Genomic DNA, 14,226 nt, shown 5'->3' on the forward strand with positions numbered 1-14,226 from the left:
GGGTCACTTGTGATACAATAGTGAATGATTGTTATCAGGACTGATTGTGAGGGTTGGAAATGCAAAGGTAGACGTTTTGTAGAAAGGAACGGAGTGATTAACTTTCCAGTCTAGGAGCAGAGGTCTCTGGGACCATCAACGGAGAAGAGCCAAGAACAAGACCCTACCCAGAGAAGCAGCGAGGCCCAAGATGGAAGCAGAGACTATGACGTGGATTGATGAAGCGGCTGGGGACTTTGGATCCAGAGAGGGAGAGGGACTGTGTGCTGAAGAATTGGGGGGTGGGGGGGTGAGTGTAGGGGACAGGTTTATAGGGTATACCCTTTGGTCGATTGATGATGCATGGAGGGGATTGGAACCATGGCAATGAAATGATGTACCGTGGAATGAATGTTAAACTAAAGTTCTCCCATGTAAAATATCATATAATTCACAATAAAACATGAAAAAAAAATATGTTTGGTTAGGGCCAAGAGTTAATGAAATTAAATGTTTTAAATGCTTATTAATGAGTATAGTTCCATTTTCTCCTACTCTATCCAGGACCTTCTAATGTGATCCCTTCCAGAACAATTGGTACTGGTAGCTGGACACCATCTAGTTCTTTCCGTCTCAGGATTGTGGAGACTGATGTTCTGATGTTCCTTTAGTCCACTGGACTCTTCTTTAATTCACACAGGAAAGGATAGCATTTACATAAGGACAAAAATTCGGAAAGAAGGAGGAATGGAAACAAGAATTGCAGGGAAGGAACTGGGATAACTGATGCTTCATGGAGGGGATTGCAGTCATTAAAATAAAATGAAGTCTATGATTTGTTGAACATAAAACTGATGAGCTGCTCTGAAAACCTTCACTCTGTTTACTATGAGAAGCTTTTTTAAAAACCAGCCTATTCTGAAGTGAAATGAATAAATAAGACTCTAGAAGAATTGATGCATGTGAGTTATGGTGATGGAGAAGAATATTAAAATTACCATGGTGTGCCAGAAGATCAAACATATCTGTGTTGGTAGCTGTACAGTCATAATCTTTCTTAGAAGCCAGCTTCAAGAGACTTTGTGTTTCATACTTCGGACATAATTCCAGGATGGGCCAATCCCTGGAGAATGACATTATGCTTGGTGACTTGGAGGGTCAGCAATAAAGAGGAAGACCCCCAACAAAACGTATTGGCACAGTGACAGCAGCAAAGGGTCAAACAATTGTGAGGATGGCACAGAACTGGGCAATATTTTGCTGTGTTATGCATAGGGTTGCTATGAATCGGGACCAACTCAATGGCACCTAACAACAATGACAACAGCATCAGTAATATCACGCAAAGCTAAAACTTTGCTGAAGATAATTTAAAAATGATTGCAATAGTACAGACAGGGACCTGCCAGAAATTTAAACTTGACTCAGAAGTCTACATGGGAGCAAGATTGCTGATGTCAGATCGACCTTGACTGAAAGCAGAGACTACCAGAAAGATATTTGCTTGTACTTTAATGACTATGTGAATCGATACAAGCTTTGGATAACTTTTTTTTTTAATTATTTATCCAGAAACTTGTGAGGGTTTGGAATGCCATAACACTTAATTGTGCTCCAGTGGAATGTCTTTTGAATAGTTCTTTAAACAGATCAAGGGTTTAAGGTTAGGAGAGGTGTGTATCATGATGAAGATCAAAGACAAGAGCTGTCAGTATAGATTAAAACTCAACGGAGGGAAAATAAAAATCCTCACAACTTGACCAATAAACAACATCATAATAATCAGAGAAAACAGTAAAGTTGTCAAGGATTTTGTTTTACTTGGATCCACAATCAAGTCTCATGAAAGCAATAGTCAAGAAATCAATCCACTTATTGCATTGGGCATATTTGCAAAAAAATCTTCTTTAAAGTGTTAAAGAGCAAAGATATTACTCTGAGAACTAAGGAGTCCCTGACTCAAGCCTTGATATTTTCAAAGATTCATATGGATGTGAAAGCTGGACAATGAATAAAGGCTGAAAAAGCAATGATGCTTTTAAATTATAGTGTTAATGAAGAATAGTGAAAGTACCATGGACTGCCAAAGAACAAACAAATCTGTCTTTAAATAAGTACAGCCGGAATGCTCCTTAGAACTGACGTTGACAAGACTTCTTTGGACATGTTGTCAGGAGGGACCAGTGTCTGGAGAAAGACATTATGCTTGGTTAAAGTACAGAGTCCGCGAATACAAGGAAAACCCTCAGTGAGATGGATTGGCACAGTGGCAGCAACCATGGGCTAAAATTGTGAGGATGGCACAGAATCACATCGTGTTTCATTCTGTTGTGCATGGGATTGCAATGAGTCAGTGAGGACCCAATGGCACATAATATATACATGCCATGGTATTGAAATAGTAAGAGGATGAGCTGAGACTGAAACCCAGGTCACCTAACTCCAAGCTGTATTGCTTTTCACAAAAGTACATATATGTGTTCTGTTGTTAGGTGCCTGGGAATCGGTTCTGACTCATAGCGATCCTGGATAGGGTGGTTGGTTTGAACCGCCGATCTTGTGGTTAGTAGTTCAGTGCTTATTCTAAATTCCAGAGTTGTAATTCAGCCATCTGATGTAGTCCCACTCTGTCCTACAGGTCACTCTGCGCCAGAATTGACTTTACCGCAATGGGTTTGGTTTTTGTACGATTTTGGTAGCTCAGCTTGGCACCAGTCTTATCTGATGGGTATCAATTAATTTTTTTTCATGTGAATATATATTTTTTAGGATTCCAGTTTCTTTAAAGAGCTGACATGTATGGAATGTTCCAACAATGTCAACTGATACCTTTAAGTCACTTGATTTGTAATACATTACAGATTATTGTTGTTGTTGTTGTTGTTTATTAAGCGCCAGCCATTGAGTCATTTCTGAATCATAGTGACCCTGTATAGGGTTTCCAAGGAGTGGCTGGTGAGTTTGAACTGCCAACATTGCAGTCCAGTGCATGATCCTACAACGCCACACCTGGACTATCAGTAAGCTTTTATTTTAATGGTCAAGCAATTTATGATGAGCCTCAGCTAAGTGTCTGTGGGGGGACAGAAAAAAACGCTGACATTGTCACCATGTCTGTTCATTACCTTCTGTGCTGTATATTCAGATCAATCAATAGTTAATTAATGATGATGATGTGCTTCCTGAAGTACAAGGTCATAAATTAATCTTATGCTCATATGCATATTTTCTGTAAGGAAAAGTAAGTGGGAAATGCCTCCCTTGCTCATCTCATTGAAAGAAAATGTATGGAATGATTACAAGCATATAATAAAAATAGTGTGCCCAGCCAAATGTTTGTTCATCTCTGTTAATCAGCATTCATTTGAGCTACTTCCAGGCAGTTTGAAAAGCACTGCAATCAGCTGAGTAGAGTGGCAGATTTAAATCAGTAATAAAAGCCCTTGGGAAATTAACAAGACAAAACATTAACCACAGACTAAACATTAACATATATTAGCATTTTATTATGCCTGTAGAAGTGTTGCTTCAGCTTGGTTACTACTATTTAAAAGTTTACTTTGTCTGTTAACGTCATTTCAATGTATATTTTGTTTGAAAAATTTAGGGTTTAATTAAAGAAATCATCCAATGGTATATAAGACCTTCCACCACAATGAATTGAAGTCCACTCTCCTTCCTGTCACATGGTACCCCCAAACATGTGTCACAACCCATATGTCCCAAAGCGTGTGTACCATGGGATCAGAGTTGATCTTTAAATAGCATAACCCTAGAGGATGTTTTCATTTTAGTTCGTCCACATTCTGATGCTTTCTTTGATAACCAATGACTAAATTTATAGGAAGTATTCAGCAACAATTCTCAGAAAGGCACTTCTTGGGACCATAGTAATCAGGTGGTTATAGCAGATAAGTTCTTCTATAATTAAATTAAATTAAACCAAAAAGACCCTCAAGTGATGTGGGAATCTTGGTGGCTTCGGGCGCAGCCCCCTGAGCACAAGGGAACTTCAAAGAATGTGTGGAAAAATGGAATGAAAAGATAATGGCGTTTTTCCACCCATTTTTTGAAGGTCCCTCATACAATCCAGTGGGGCAACCGCCTTCCCCTCTAGAAATCCTTTCAGATTGCTGAGGGCAGGGTTGAGTCTCAGTGGGTAGCTCTTTCTTTTTCTCTCTTTCCTCAACCTTTCTCTCGCTGCCCTCTCCCTTTCCTTCCCTCTTCCTTCTCCTTCTATTATAGTGCACAGAAGGTAAAACACCTACATTTAAACACGCCCACACTCTGTCACACACCCACTTTATATATCTTAAGAAAATTAGTGTAAAGCATTTCATCCATCTGATTTTTAAATCAAGCAAAACAGCACAGTCCGCTGCTGTTGTTGTTGTTAGGTGCCATAGAGTTGGTACCGACCCATAGTGACCTCATGCACAGCAGAATGAAGCACTGCCTGATCCTGGGCCAACCTCACCACTGTTGCCACGCTTGAGTCCATTGATGCTGCCACTTGGCTAATCTATCTCGTTGGTGGTCTTCCTCTTTTTCTCAGACCCTCCACATTGCCAAACATGATATTCTTCTCCAGAAACTGGCCCCTCCTGACAATATGTCCGAAGTGTGAGAGATGAAGTTTGGCCATCCTGGCCTCCAAGGAGCACTCTGGCTGCACTTCTTCCAAAACTGATCTATTGGTTCTTTAAGCAGCATATGGCACTTTCAATATTCTCCTCCAACAGCATAACTCAAAAGCATCAATTCTTCTACGATCTTCCTTATTCACTGTCCAGCTTTCGCATCCATATGAGGTTATTGAAAATACCATGGCTTGGGTCAGGTGCACCTTAGTCCTCAAGCTGACATCTTTGCTCTTCAACACTTTCAAAAGGTCTTGTGCAGCAGATTTGCCTAATGCAATACGTCTGTTAACAAAGAGTTGATTCTGACACTCACAGTGACCCTCTATGACAGTGTAGAACTGCCCCATAGGGTTTCCTAGGCTGCCATCTTTACTGGAAGGAGCCAGGGTAGCATGCTGAAGCTCTCAGCTGACAACCAAGAGGTCAGCAGTTCAAGCCTACCTACTTCTGGGGAGAAAGAGGTGGCAGGAAGTAATTAAGCTGCCTTTCCCAGGGTACTTGGCATCCAGAATTGGGATTGGGCTGATCTAGAGTTCCCTCTCTGGATGAAGTCTGCCATTCAGCAATTTATAATAAGGTTGCTAATAATGTGCTGGTGTGGTGTTGTGGGTTAATGGACTGCAAGGTTAGTTTGAACCGCAAGGTTGGCGGTTCAAGTTCATCAGGCACTCCTTGGAAACCCTACACAGGGTCTCTGTGAGTCAGAACTGATTCGACAGCACTTAACAACAACAACAACAACAATTGACTCTTAACTACCAGTCCAAAGAGTTTAAATCATTCCAAGACTGGCTTTACTGCCTGAAACATAGCTTAAAATTGATTGCCAGTTTTCTTTTTCTTTTGAGCAATCTTATCCCTTCTTTGAAGCATGTGATAGAATGTTTTATTAGCATCATAGTTTTTTTATTGCCCTCGTCTTGTCCACAGAGCCACACACCCAATGGGAGAATCCCCAAAGCACATGAAAATGAAAAAAAAAACTGCTACCATCAAGTCAATTCTGACTCATAGCGACCCTATAGGACAGCATAGAAGAACTGCCCTATAGGATTTCCAAGAATGTCATCTTCATGAGAGCAGACAGCTTCATCTTTCTCCAGAAAAGCAGCTGGTGGGTTTGAACTGCTGACCTTGCGGTTAGCAACCTGATGCATAACTCACTGCTCCACCAGGGCTCCTTACATGGAGAGAAAAAATGACAAATCCAAGAATGGGTGTTGGAGTCAGATAGACCAGGGGTCAAATTCCAATTTTGCCATTTTCTTAGCACTGGAAACTTGTCTAAGTTTTCAACCTCTGTGAGCCTCTGTTTCTTTATCTGTTTAAAGTGTTCAAGAGCAAAGATGTCAGTTTGAGGACCAAGGTGCTCCTGACCCAAGCCATCACATTTTCAATTGCCTCATATGCATTTGAAAGTTGAACAATGAATAAAGAAGCCCAGAGAAGAACTGATGCATTTGAACTGTGGTGTTAAAGGAGAATATTCAAAGTTCCACGGACGCCAGAAGAACAAACAGATCTGTGCTGGAAGAAGCACAGCCAGAATGCTCCTTAGAAGCCAGGATGGAAAGGTTTCAGACATGTTTTCAGGAGGGATCAGTCCCTAGAGAAGGATATCGTGCTTGGTAAAGTGGAGGGTTTGAGAAAAAGAGGAAGACCAGTGGCAGCTCAAACATAACAACTGTGAGAATGGCACAGGCCCGGGCAGTGTTCCCTTCTGTTTTATGTAGGGTCACTACAAGCTGAAACTGACTTAAGGGCACCTAACAGCAAAAACAAATGAGATTAATAATACCTGTTCTTTATTGTTGTTGTGAAGTACCACTGACCCATAGCAACCCTGTATAGGGTTTCCAAGGAGCAACTGGTGAGCTTGAACCTCCGACCTTGCAACTCAAATGACTTTGCAGTCTGGCACATTAACCCACAGAGCCACACCAGGACTATATCTCAGAGGATTGTTTTTAGACTCCCCAGAGAACAATGGAGAGTGACTATAGGAGTTAATTGTGAAGCACTGGAGTAAGGCATTCTGTTACAAGTGTGAGATGTTGGTATTGTGGAAAAGCTTATAGTATAGACTCTGCTCAGCCATCTGGAACGAAAGATCAAGCCTGAGTTTACTTTCATTTGAGAGTTCCCAGAATCAATAGTGTATGGGATCTGAGAATGTTGTTGTTTGGTGCCACCGAGTGGGTACCGACTCATAGCGACCCTATGCACAACAAAACGAACCTCACATTCGTTGCTATACCTGAGTCCATTGCTGTCGCCACAATGTCGATCCATCTCGTTGGGGCTCTTCTTTTTCTCCGACCCTCCACTTTACCAAACATGCTATCCTTCTCCAGACAAGATGTCCGAAGCATGAAAGATGAAGTCTGACCATCCTGGCTTCCAAGGAGCTTTCTGGCTGCACTTCTTCCAACACAGATCCGTTTGTTCTTCTGGAAGTCCATGGTACTTCAGTATTCTCCTCCAACACCATAACTCAAATGCATCAATTCTTCTACAGCCTTCCTTCTTTACTGTCCAGCTTTCGCATGCATATGAGGTTATTGAAAATACCATGGTTTAGGTCAGGTGCACTTAGTCCTCAAACTGATATCGTTGCTCTTCAGCACTTTAAAGAGGTCTTGTGCAGCGTATTTGCCTGATGCAATACATCGTTTGATTTCTTGACTGTTGTTTCCAGGAATTACCCAGTTTTCAGCAAAAAGTAGATTCCGTTTTCAGGATTAGCGGAAGACTCATTAATAACCTGAGATATGCATATGATACAACCTTGCTTACTGAAAGCAAAGAGGACTTAAAATACTCACTGATGAAGATCAGAAACCACAGCCTTCAGTATGGGTCATATCTCAATGTAAAGAAAACAAAGGCATTACAGTCACTGGGATATCTGTCTTTCGTGACATTTCATTTATGCAGGTTTCAATTGCATCAGATTAAATGCTTTGCAAGGTTTCTAAATCTTTGGCAACATACTCTCGTTGGAAAATAATTTTCACCTTTTGTTTCAAGGGAGCTCAGAATAAAATATGGTACTTCAAATCCCATCCTTCTACTTTATATAAGGCTGGGGTTACAGGTGGCATGAAGCTGTGGAATCAGATGAAAACAGTTCTGTTGTGGTAAGAACAGAGAACAGAGCAGGGGGTGTAGGCTAGCTATCCTGGTGTCCAAGTCCCTGGGCTCTGTGTTTTTCCTATGTATGTATGAAGCCAGTGCTTCTGAAGCCTAGTTAGAAAAGAATGGTGCTGACGCTGACCTGGGTATGGGTGGAGGCCCTGCCTTATTCTTGGGTTTCAAGTCTTCAGAGCAATAATGTCTTTGTCACCACATTTCTGGCACTTAAATAAAGACACCATGAGGAAGCATGGTTCATGGAGAATTAAAATATATATATTTTTAATTCCAGCCCTATTGATCTATTTCCTTTTGTTATGCAGAGGGTCACTATGAGTCAACTATACCTAACAACAGATCTATCTAATAAATTCCCTCCAACTAACCAGATTTCAAGATAATGGTATCCTTGACTCAGTACAATTGTCAGTGAAGCAAATTTGATGGCACTTCTTATTTAAGAGCCAGAAACTCCTGGGCTAGATACAGATTTCTAAAAGGCCTCTTGTGGTTGAGGAATAAGAGCCAGGTCTTCCAGAAGAGTTGAAAAAGTGAAGCGATTCAACTTCAAATTCTTCAGTATGAATGCTGCATCTCTTTGTAAACTGGTTTCTTTTGGTGTCCCCTTTTCTAAATAAGCTCATAATGTTAACTTACAGCTCACATAGCATGGCGGTGAACGATATGGTGAGAAAGGCCCAAAGTGGGACAAATGCTTTGTGAGTGCAATGATTTGCTTCGTGGTAGATTTCTGGAGGAAAATACAGCCTCTCTGATAATATCAGGGAGTAAGGGTGTTTGATGAACACCACTGTTTGACCCTTATACCACACAGAGATTTGGGAAGGTGGCTTAATATTGCCACACTGCAGACACACTCCACTCTCATTTGTTTGAAGCCTTCCTACTTTTGTCTTAGCTGTGCCTCTTTCCAGTAAGTTAAGGGTTGGGGGGCAGGTCTTAAAAACTTAAAGGTCTTGTAGCTGTCAGTATTCACTGATATCAAGACTTCCAGTGGTGCGGGAGATTTCACAGCTGTACCTGTGGTTTGCAAGTCAATGTGGGAGGCTGTGTGAAAGATTGATTTCTGTACTGGGATATGACCTTGTCTTGTGCTCCTGAATGGGCTAAGACCCTCACAATGATATGTATTCATTGAGTCTTAAGTAGATACTTATGGGCCAAAAAAATCAAGGTTATGTTCCAGAAATCTTCACCTGCAGTTCAACAAAGTCATGTGTATGGCCCTGAGTCTCCATTTATGATGCACAGTTCACCCTCAGTTGTTAGTATCTGCAGGATATGTTTTGAAGTGAGTTCAGTCCAGGAGTCCCCTAGCCTAAAGTCCCCTACTAGACTGCTACCACTTAGGGCCCACGCAGAGAATGTGGATTGTTCATTCGAAGTTTAATATTAGCCCAAGTCAACTAGCGTTACATAAACACACCTGCAAACTTCACTTGCATGCATTCCACAGTTAAATGGAATACTTTAAACCGTCTTCCAGTTTTGTTTCATTCTCCATTAAGATAAGCCATTAAGAGAGTTAGCTAGAATCTCAAACTGTAGTTGCTGTTTTCCCTAAACAAAGCTGATTCTAGGTTTTTTACTAACTTGAGAATTTCTGTATATGATCAGCCTTGCAAAGCTATACATGCTAAAGGGCACTTATAGCAATCATCTGACACGAGTCAACTTCACTCACAACTATGCTGCCTCTCCACCAAACTATGTTTTTATATATAGTTCAATAGCTAGTAGGCATGTTGGTGGCACAGTAGGATAAGCACTGGAATGCTAAGCGCTAGGTCAGCAGTTGGAATTCACCAGCCATTCGGAGAGAGAACGATGAGGCTTTCTGCTCTTGTAAAGATACCCCGTCTCCGGAATTGACTCAGTAGCCAGGGGTTTTAGATAGCAGGAAGGAGCCCCAGAGGTATAGCAGGTCAAGTGTTAAACTGCTAACTGCTAGGTTGGTGGTTCAAACTCACCACTTTCTCCTTGGGAGAAACCCTGCGTATAAGGTTGTTATGTGTCCAAATTGACGAGCGGTGATGGGTTTGTTTTCAGGTTAGGTAATTAGTGTATGCTATCATGACAATCTTGAGAAATCCAGAAGTTGGGACTAAACTTAAAGCCAGTGGCTTATGTATAGAGAGGAGTACTAGGCCTTATACTTGTTGTTGTTGTTGTTAAGTGCCGTCGAGTCAATCCCGACCCATAGCGACACTGTATAGGGTTTCCAAGGAGCAGCTAGTGAGCTTGAACCACTGACCTTTCAGTTCAAATGACTTTGCAGTCTGACGCATTAGCCCACAGCGCCACACCAGGACTCCTTATACTAGATTTCTTCAATTTACTTCAACGAATTCACCTTTATTGAGTGCCTGACAGTATACAGGAGCTCTGGTAGCGTAGCGGTTACGAGTCGGGCAGCAGTTTGAAACTATCAGCGGTTCCGCGGAAGAAAGATGAGGCATTCTGCTCCCGTAAAGATTTATAGCCTCGGAAACCCTGTGCAGGGTCGCTATGAGTTAGAATAGACTCCACAGTACTTAACAACGACAACAGTATACAAGGAGTCCTGGCGGGATAATGCATTGGACCACGAGGTCGATTTGATTCACGTGGCCAGAAGTTCAAATTCAGCACTGCTCCTTGGAAATCCTATAACAGGGTCATTGTGAGTCAAAATGGACTCAATGGCACCTAACAATAACAACCGTATACAAAGCCCTGTTAAAATTCCTTGGATATGCAGAATGACAAAGTCACACCACTGTGGTCACATTTGACTCTGTGGGAGGCTTGGTGGCTGGCAACTGAAAGGTCAACGGCTTGAACCCATAAACCACTGCGAAGAAGAGAGATGTGCCAATCAGCTTCTGTAAAGATTATAGCCTGGGAAACTAAACATGGAATCAAGGCTTTGAACCAGTTCAAAATGGTTCCATAATTGCTGTGGCAAACAAGTGCCCCATTCGCGATGCATAGCATCTCCAGAGGCCTGCCAATAAGCCTATCTTTAGCATGAGGCTCTGAACCTTTTAGGAGGAAGGGCTGTGGCAGGACTTTTGGAGAGTAACCTTATTGGCAGGATTCTGGAGCCAGCAGCACACCTTCAAAGCATCTTTGAGTGGGACACAGCTGTTTGTTTCTCCTGGCCTCAAAATACCACAGGCAACAGATTTAGTTGCTATGCAACGCATACACAGCCCTTGTTTACAATGGCAATTACTGAGCCATTTTGAACTGGTTCGAAACCCTGAGTAGAATATGTTGTTGTTTTTTTAAGTGCCATCAAGTTGGTTTTAACTCACAGCATTTCTGCATAGCGTTTCTGAGGAGCAGATGATAGGTTTGAACCACTGATCTTGTGGTTAGCAGTCCAGTGCTTATTCTTCAGTGCCACACCAGGACTCCTCATAGAATACAAGCAAGTGGAAACCAAGCATCGGCTTCTAGGGAGGCATGAGCTCGATGTCAGACAAATTAATCCAGTCACACATGTGGGTTCATATCCTGAGTCCACTGCCCCTAGATAAGTCACAGCACTTCCTGGAGTCTCAACTGAGCATGAGAGTATCTCATGGACGAGATATATGTACGGATGAGATATATGTATTTTAATTTTCATGTTTCTTTGTGTAGATATTCATTTAGGCTTTTGTCTGAAAATGAAAAAAAAAAATCTTCAAAGAATTCAACAAAAGAAATTAAGTAAGCCAGAAAGTTTTTATCATTGCTACATGATGTGGCACTGTCGGGTAAGCACTGTACTGCTAACCGCAAAGTCGACAGTTCAGACCCACCAGTCACTCCTTGAAAACCACTTACCAGATTCACTGTGAGTGAGATCTGACTTAACAGCACGTAACAACAACATGAGTATGAAAAAAGCAAATTTCAGAGGGAGGCATCCAGTAAATCTTTTTGAGTGAATAAATGAATGAATGCAGTGAAAGAGGAAGAGAGGAAAAGAGAAGGGGAAGAAGGGAGAGAGGAAGACAGGTAGACCTTAAGTAATACCTGTATTCTTTAATGCTCTCTTTGGACTTCTGGTGTGACGCTGTAGGATCAGCCCTGGACTGCGAACTACAAGGTCGGTGGTTCAAACCCACCATCAGCTCCTTGGAAACCCTGTATGGGTCGCTGTGGGTCAGCACTTAACAACAGCAACAACAAATCCTGTTTTTTTTCAGTGACTGGTGATTTCTGTTGGCTGGTTGCCATGCTTTCTTTCCTTGGCCATATTATTAAAACAGTCAGATGAACAACTACGTGAACATTTTTTAGAATACCTCAGATTGAGACTTAAACAAAATACTCAGACGAATAGGGAGTTTTGTGTGCATAGGAGATTGCTCTTTTATTAACAGACTCTTCCACACACACCTCCATCACCTGCACCAATCCATCTAAAACTTTGCAATTCCCTTTTGTGAACTTGTGTACTTTGCTATTCGAAAAAAAAGTGTCTTTCATCTTAGGAAAACTCAATCAGCTGCGCTCTAGGTGGGGTCTCTCTCCCTCTTCAGCCTACAGCTTTCTTCCCACTGGAAGCTCTGTGATTCTTTGATTTCAAAGCTGATTATCTTTTTTAACTTCAGTAATGGCTTCGTTCTGCTCTTTAAAAAGAAATTGGGGGAGAAATTGCAGTGCATTTCAGAATTTGTTTCTATTATCAGACCTGTGAAAGTATCATATAATTATATTGCCTTTCTTTCTTTTTTTTTCAGATTGGCAAGTTATGTGCCCATTCTCAACCACGCCAATATAGGTCTGCTTATTATCCTGAAGATCTGTTTATTGACAAGAAAGTATTAAAAGTTGCTCATGTAGAACATGAAGAAACCTTATTCAGCCGAAGAAGGTGAGAGGGATTTCTTTTTTTCCCCTCAATTACAGTATACAATTAGCAATTGTGAGTTAAGGTCAAAAATCATTGGAGTAAAGGCTTCTTAAATAACTGTTATTTAGTTCTTCTAAACAGAATGCTTGATTAATTAAATTCTGTCATCTGTCAATGTTAAGAGGACAATATATTGCGTTAGATCATATTCAAATCACTTGCACCATATGTAAATATCTATTAGAACGACACAGGGTAGAGTGGGCATAAGATCTTTTATTGACAAAAAGTGACATTTTCTGGTTAACGTCTGGTCTCCCAGTTCCATGACTTGGTTTGTGGCTTTTCACAGTATTGGCAGTGAGGCAAAGGTGAGTTCACCAGAAAGATCCACTCATGTGTACACACACACCACATACGTGTTGTTATTAGGGGCTGTGGAGTCAGGCCCAACTTACAGTGTCGTTATGCACAAGAGAACAAAACCCTAGCTGGTCCTGCACCATCCTCACAATCATTCCTCTGCTTGAACCCACTACTGAAGCCACTGTGTCAAATTTCATCACATGCACGGTCTTCATCTTTTTCATTGACCTTCTCCTTTACCAAACATGATACATTACTTTGTCTTTTAACTTTTTATTGTGAACTGAGTGGAGGTTTACAGACAAGACCATCAGTTTTATATTCAACATGCAACAACAGTTCTGCCACTTCCTCCCAGTGGTTCCTATTTGTACTCCACACTCCTTCCCATCTCTTCTCACCATTGTCCTTACGTGCATGTTGTCCCTTTGATGGTCAATGATTGACGGTTCTATCATTCATAGCAGTGCTGTTGTTCCCCCTTGGCTGAAAGTTGGGCCAACAAGGGAGAGCTCTGTTCCAAACCTGAAGGGTGGTCAAGGGCCATGGTCTCAGGTTCATCCAGTCTCTTTCTGACCTGTAAGCTGGGTCTGTTTTTTAATAGTTTTGAGTTTTATTCTACATATTCTGCTGCTCTATCCAGAGCCTTTTAATAGGATCGCTTTCAGAGCGCTTGGTAGTGGTTGCTGAGCACCATCTAGTTCTTCTGGTCTCAGAGTCTTGGAGACGGATGCTCACATGTTCCATTAGTCCATTGGACTCATTCCAAGTATCTTCAATTTTCATCATTCTTCTTTCTTCTGCATATGGAATGTCTAATTGCTGCACCTAGCCAGCATCTAGCTGGGTATTCATGAACTTTTAAGATCCCAGATGCTACTCACCAAAGTAGGATGTAGAATATTGTCTTTTGGACTATATCATATGCCAATAGACCATGGTGTCCCCTAAGACTTTGGTCCTGAGTCCCCACGGTCAGATACTTATTGCCTTAAAATGTTTGGTAGCATCTGATAAGAAGTTTTCATCATTTTGCCCACTGTATCCTTTACCACATTCATAGTTATGTTTGCAGGATTGCAGGAATGGGAAATACTCATTTATCAATATCCTCTTTCAAGCTCTCATACATCTGCGATATATATATGTGTGTGTGTATATATATGTGTGTGTGTATATATATATATGTGTGTGTGTGTATATATATATATATATATATATATATATATATATATATATATATAGTAGTAT

General features: G+C 41.2%; 1 protein-coding gene across 3 annotated transcripts in view; it reads left to right on the plus strand.

Annotated features, from left to right (window-relative positions):
* GPC3 (glypican 3) overlaps positions 1-14,226 on the plus strand; it is a 578,503-nt gene that overhangs the window by 363,678 nt on the left and 200,599 nt on the right. For all 3 annotated transcript variants that reach the window (XM_006862806.1, XM_006862807.1, XM_006862808.1), the window contains one exon: positions 12,497-12,630. In XM_006862806.1, the coding sequence (XP_006862868.1) occupies positions 12,497-12,630 (134 nt within the window). The remainder of the gene's footprint in view (positions 1-12,496; positions 12,631-14,226) is intronic.

The sequence above is a fragment of the Chrysochloris asiatica genome, unplaced genomic scaffold, assembly GCF_000296735.1.
Source record: "Chrysochloris asiatica unplaced genomic scaffold, ChrAsi1.0 scaffold00051, whole genome shotgun sequence".
Lineage (NCBI taxonomy): Eukaryota > Metazoa > Chordata > Mammalia > Afrosoricida > Chrysochloridae > Chrysochloris > Chrysochloris asiatica.